General features: G+C 29.8%; 1 protein-coding gene across 1 annotated transcript; it reads right to left on the reverse strand.

Moving 5' to 3' along the window:
• Nucleotides 1-2,036: 2,036 nt before the first annotated feature.
• Nucleotides 2,037-6,331, reverse strand: LOC143251240 (ras-related protein Rab-5C-like). Its single transcript, XM_076502687.1, has 2 exons — nucleotides 6,176-6,331; nucleotides 2,037-5,015 (listed from the first exon to the last, which is right to left on the reverse strand). The coding sequence occupies exons 1-2, from the start codon at nucleotides 6,228-6,230 to the stop codon at nucleotides 4,903-4,905; spliced, it is 168 nt and encodes a 55-aa protein (XP_076358802.1). The 5' UTR covers nucleotides 6,231-6,331; the 3' UTR covers nucleotides 2,037-4,902.
• Nucleotides 6,332-6,668: the final 337 nt, after the last annotated feature.

Here is a 6,668-nt window from a genome sequence, read left to right on the forward strand (position 1 = left end):
ATGAATGCAATATAAGAAAATTAGGTACAACAGGTGGTACAGATGGTGAGGATTGCTGCTCAGAATCTTCAAGATGTTGTTGTTTACCTATAGACTGTTTTTCACTATTTTATTAAAATTTTTAATTGGAGTATCCATAATAAAGAAAGGGAAATCTCAGTGTCCACTGACCCCACCCACCACAGAGCCTTATGAAGGGATGCACCACAATGCCAAACAACGACACTGCAGGAATGCCAGGGTTTAGTGAGCACTGTACCCAAACACCAGCATCAGATATAATATCCACAACACCTGTGGAGAACATCCAACATTGGTACTTGGTTGACCCTAGCCCGAGTGGACCAGACGATTGACCCAAGGGGCCATCTCAAGGCCGCCCGTCTACAGGAATTCAAGGCCAAAGTGGTGTGTTTGGGTTGGACTCCTCAACCACCAGGATTCTTTCCTCCCCTTCACAGGTTGCCATGCACAGCAAACATGGGTGGATGTTTAGATCCCAGAGAAGATAAACTGAAAGAACAGAACCTTCCCCTGGGAGGTCCCCTCACCATGTACAGGAATCCACACTGAGAGGGATTCCACTTGAAAGCAGCTTTCCTGCAATATTTTAAAGTTAGAATACGTTATCATTCCACACTTTCTGTAACATTAACATTTGAAATATTTACATGTGCTTGTATGGATATGGACCTATTGAAATTAATTCAAAAATTGGGTTAATTTTATGCAGGTTAAGTTAAAGTTGTTGGAAATAACCTAATTATCCAGTCTTTGCACTAACTTCACAATCTGTGCCTATAAGTATGTGAAGCTTAATTTGAAATTAGTTTACTAGTAATTCCCATTTAGAACAGCATAATTTTCTGTGACTTGTTTGGGTGTAAGAAAGATGATAAAAAAACTAATATTTTTTTTTTATTATTATTATTATACAAGTTTTTCCTTGGATAAGTAAAATTATCTGGTGGAACAAAAAATTTAATCAAAGACTGGTCTGACTTAAGAGTTTGTTCACTTGAACACCTTATATACACAAAGGGTAAAACGGACAGGTCAGAGGTCTCTAAGGCATAAATCTTCATTTTATGCTTCTGAGGACATGAAACCAGTCAGCAACATCTTCCATCTGACTTTTACTCCTATAATGCACCTACAACATAATACTGAAAAGAAAATTTCTGAAGCAGCACATTTCAAACCCGAGATGCTGGAACCCTCAGTCTGATATGCTAACAAGTACATCATACACACACACACACACAAACACTTTGATAAAGTGAGTCGTTCTGGTTGCAAAAAGAACATTTGAGTCTTTTATTCTTCACTTTACAGTGATTAACTGAAATTAAAGTTTAAAATGCCTCTTATTAAATGCACAACAGTTACAGCATTCTTACATTAAGAGTACTGTTGAATAAGTAGTTTTTTGAACCAAGTTCATTTCTAGAAAACATAGCCCACTACTCCAACACAAACTTCTGCAGTACCTATCACAGTTAAGTATGCCTTGTTGTAGTAGCACTTTAACTAATAACAATATATTTTTCATGCCAATTTCCAAATTGTTTTTATGTGAACACAAAATGCCTCAAATAATTGTTTAGTTTGTTTTGAATTTCAAGCCAAACTACACGAGGGCTATCTGTGCTAGCCATCCCTAATTTAGCAGTGTAAAATAGAGGGAAGACAGCTAGTCATCACCAACCACCTCTCGGGCTACTTTTTCTCCAACGAATAGCTGAAATGGCAAGCATGTTTGGTGTGATGAGGATTTGAACCCACGACCCTCGGATTACATGTCAAGTGCATTTACCGCCTGGGCATGCTGGGCCACTCAAATAATTGTAAAAACCATTTGTTACTACATTTAGATGTATAATTATACAAGTATATTTAGAAATGTCTAAATTCAATCAGGATTAAAAACTAAAAATTTAGAAAATATATGATGTGCAATAAAATATATTGATATACAATTTTCATTATAAAATTGGTCTTTTGGTTGCTTTGATTTTTAAATATTAACAAAAACGTTTTTGTTGAAAAAAACACTTTTATTTTACTTCACTTACTACAAAGACAAATACATGACATTTCTTTATAACCACTAGCTTTTACAATACTTTCTTTAGGAACCAATAAACATGTAGGTTTGTTAATTAACAGAAAAACTATTTCAATCCTCAATGAGACTCACGCCATTTCATTTTAAAGATTATATTTAATCAATATACAGATTCTAATTGTTAAATTACTTTAATAATGTTTTTTAATATCACAATTCTATGAAAATGTGTTTATATCATCATCAGTATTAAGTTTACTGTGAGCTTTCAACTGAAGATGAAAGAGTAATAGTCCTACAACAGTAATTTGTAATCATTGGTATTAGTTCAGGGAATGTTAAGAAACAAGTACACAAAATATATTGATTTTATGTTATTGAATACAATAAAGTTACTCACACATTTCCCATTTCAAAATTAACAAAGTATGGGAATACAATATCTATGAAGAATACAATATCTATACTTTTAATCAAACTTGCATAATTTTAGTTAGATACAAAACACTGTTGCTGGAACACAAGCCCATGTTTACTATTAACAGGACTTACAATTACATGTGGTTTTTTCTTGCTTTTACTGCATTTAACACCCAAAATATTTTACAATCAAAATCATTCTATTCTTATTGTCTGTGCAGAACAAGGAAACTCAAAAATATAAAAGTATGGTTATGTATTTAAAGACGCATCATTTAATTTGCTAGTTTTAAATAATCATATATGAAAACAAAAATTCTTATTTACATAAATTTTGTAAACCATGTCCAAAAGAGTGTTGAATGGAAAATAATGTATGTGTCATATTCAAACACATGAACAGTTATTCCTAGTATTATTCTTAATAATATTGACAGTGCACTTCTATTTGACCTTCAGCTAAAAAATGAATTTTATTTTTACAAACCTACAGAGAAATAAAACACTAGTCTCAGATACTTGAACAATTTTCATTTTCATTAATTTCAAAATTAACATTGTATATTCTTTAAGTTCCACCTTTACACCAATAATGTTATTTTGTCATAAGTCATACAAAACAAACAAACAGTAAATGAAGTGTTTTGATTATCAAAATGTTCCAAGACTTCATAACACCAAATAATGATTTTCAAGTTTTGATCATGTAAAAAAACACAAACTATATTGCAGTGTTGTACATAACATGTTTCGAAAGAATTGTATATTTAATTCATTAACTGAGATCTAGATTTTGTCTAAAATTACAAATCATGCAGTTAAAATACTAATTTCATGGCTAGCTGTGTGTGTATAAACACACACATCTCTAATCAAGTACACTTTCTAAAAAACTGACATAAAATACACAAAAGCAAGTTTTTTTTACTGTATGCTGAAAAAAATAAACATAAAAAATCAATTTTTTAGGAAATAAAAGCATTTTTAAATTAAGATATGGAACTATGCTTACAAAATGATAAGTTGCATGTATATATGCAGTTATGTTTCTACAATATTTTTGGTTGAAAGAAGATTTTGCATCCCTTTATAATGATGGTTTTTTAGATACATAAAGAAGAGTTACTTTTTTTAGTGAATGACACTGACAAATTAAACTATATAATTGTAAAAAGACCTATTTATCAGAATTATTATCCTTATATTATAATACACACACACACACATACATAAAAACCTTATACTATGTACTTTCATTCCAGTCACAGATACTTTACAAACTAGAACTTTAAAACATATAATTGGCTTGATTATTTTGCATAACTATGAAATATTATCAAAATAGTTTTAAAAGGACTAAACATTGTTTGATATAAACTGAATTGTGATTACAGAACATTAGCTTTTTAACATTCCTTGAATACCAAGAATAATAATGCAACTATTCTTGTCTTCTGTCAAATATTAAGTTTTTAATTGTAGCTTATCACCAGTCAATGGATAAAGCTGTCAAAATTAAACAGAACCTTTTAGTTTCTTGAATGTACGTGTATACATGGGTGTATCGCACATATCAACCCATCAGAAATCTAAAATAATTAGTATTTTTAAATCTATTAAAGGATCCTTTGTGTATATACATATACAAAGACAATAATACTAATATGCAAGTAAGCTGTCATCCATTAAAGCACAAGGCCAGCAACACACTTTTATTGTTTATGCATGATTTGAAAGTTATTTTATGTGAATTATCCTGATGAATGTCATAAACTTATAAATATAATCTTCCTATAACTTTTACATTTTTTTGAGATAATACAGCAAAGTATGATTATGCTTCAAATGTCTCTATCATGTTCCTATTTACCATATATATATATATATACAGCAAAGAATATATCAGACAAGTATTGATACAATCTTTTAACCTATCATAACTTTTCTTTACTTCTTTTATTCATGAAATACGATACATAAGCTGAATATTTAAGATGGGCTATGATACATTTATCTCAACAACAACAACAAAAGAAAACCAAATGTGAGAAAATAAAAATGAAATTATATACCAAACAAAACCAAACAACATTTCATAAATCAGATTAATTTTTTTTCCATAATTTATAACTTATAAAAGATTTTCTCCCATTTTCTTAATAGATGTTGATTGCTAGTGAAGATTTTATATTTTACATGTTTTCTTTTAATATGAAATAATACATTACAATTAACCTTTTCTGTTTTAGCTTATGCCTACAGAGTACTAATGGTGTGGTCATCTTTTTTTTATTTCAGAGCCACAACTTTTTTTAAAGATGGAAAATGTATATACACAATTTTCCAATATACATTACATCAGGGCCAAATGCAAGAAAGGGAAATTCATGTCTGGAATAATACAATACTTTTCATCACTTGCAACATCCACTGCTGGTTTGTTGTTGGTTTTCACTCAAATCCACCCCTCGTCTTCCATGCCCAGGTAAACCACTAGCCAACTGTTCATTTTTAGGTAACTTCTTAGCTGTATAAAATTTAAAAAGAGTACTGCTTAATCTTGGAAAAAAAAACAACTCCAAAAATGTATAAAAATTATTTCTAAATAATTTCTTTTCAGTTAAATGGTATTTTCAAACAAATCATCAAAAAACTCTGCGACAAAATACTTCATTCCATTGGAACATTAATGAACTCCCTCAGTGTTGTAAATGATAAACCATATTTTTATAGTTACTATTCAGGGGAGTCACAATTACTTAAATAGCCTGTTACAATTTGGTATGAGGCCCTAACTGGTTTAAAACTTCCCAAACTATTGCTAGAAGTTATTGTTCCTCATTTTTATTTATACCACTACACATGTTTAATTGCAGTCATAAAAATTTGCTTATTTGGCTAATACCACAAGCAGTGGACAGTTTAAAACTTAAGCAGCTTTATAGTGTACAAGAAAATTCATATATAAGAGTATACATACAAGGATTTACTTCCTACCAGTTATAAAAATGAGCTGAATTCTTATGAATGTTTTCATGTATTTTGTTCTGAAATAGAACCCAAGTTTGATGATCTGTTTGCCTTTTATTGCAAATAATCAAAACTTTACTTAATCCTTTGATCTGGGTCAACTCAGTAATGTGACATCAACAGCTTTCAACTTCCTACACTCCAAAGTAGGTTACAAAGCAGTTTAAAGCACAACACCCAATGATATTTTTAAAACTGTAATTACAGTTTTGAATCTGGTTACAGTATAGTTATGAACTAGATGTTTATATTTTTAAAAATCTATATGCTCATAGCATACTACTATGATTTTATGATATACAACATAAATATGTGCTGTGTGGTATTAATTACAACAATAACAATTGTTTGATATTTAGTTTGTACTAAAGATATTAATTTTAACTGTTTGATAAAACTTGTTATAAAGTGCAACTAAATGAAAAGTGCAAAATTAGACATTATAAAATATAATGGAAATTTTGTAAGTATAGAACATCATCTTTCCACAAGCCAATAAATTTTAACCTTAGTGAATTTCATTTTTACCAAAAAATGCACAGCAGTTTTCCCTCTTAACTTCATTGCCCAAATTCAAAGAACATTAACAAAAGTAGAAATATTTTCAAAATAACAACTGCATAACTTAGAAAATTAAATAGTTCTATTTCATCTTACCTATAGCCAAAAATATATCATTTACATTCATAGCTGTCTTCGCAGAAGTCTCCATAAAAAGGAGACCATTTTCTTCAGCATATGCTTGTGCTTCCTAGAAAATATATATCAACAAACACACATCAAGTAAACAATCATTTAAACAGTTAGTACTTATATCAAAAGGAATGACTGTGTTAAAAACACCACCATGAAACCTCTGATGAAAGAGAACATATTTATTAATGCTTGTTTTGAATTTTACACATATACACAAAGGCAGTTACTAGAACATTAAAACAAAACTTTTTCAAAATACTTCACCACTAAAGAAAAATATTATCAAAGAATGTTTTAACAATACTGTTTTTAAGTAAGCAATTTAAATAGAATAAATTTTACCTAACTTTTAGGTACTTAATGGTTTGTACTTTAACACTTCTCTGCACAAAATTACCTGCATTATACAAGAATTGCACACTTTTATTTTCAAAAGTTATACTCAAGAAGTCAG

The sequence above is a fragment of the Tachypleus tridentatus genome, chromosome 5 (genome assembly GCF_004210375.1).
Source record: "Tachypleus tridentatus isolate NWPU-2018 chromosome 5, ASM421037v1, whole genome shotgun sequence".
Classification (NCBI taxonomy): domain Eukaryota; kingdom Metazoa; phylum Arthropoda; class Merostomata; order Xiphosura; family Limulidae; genus Tachypleus; species Tachypleus tridentatus.

Bases quoted from the DNA above. Each gene is read 5' to 3' on its own strand.
- LOC143251240 (XM_076502687.1), bottom strand. From the start codon at position 6,230: ATGGAGACTTCTGCGAAGACAGCTATGAATGTAAATGATATATTTTTG. The intron at 5,016-6,175 runs GTAAGATGAAAT...AATTTTATACAG, and splicing joins TGATATATTTTTGGCTATAG to CTAAGAAGTTACCTAAAAAT.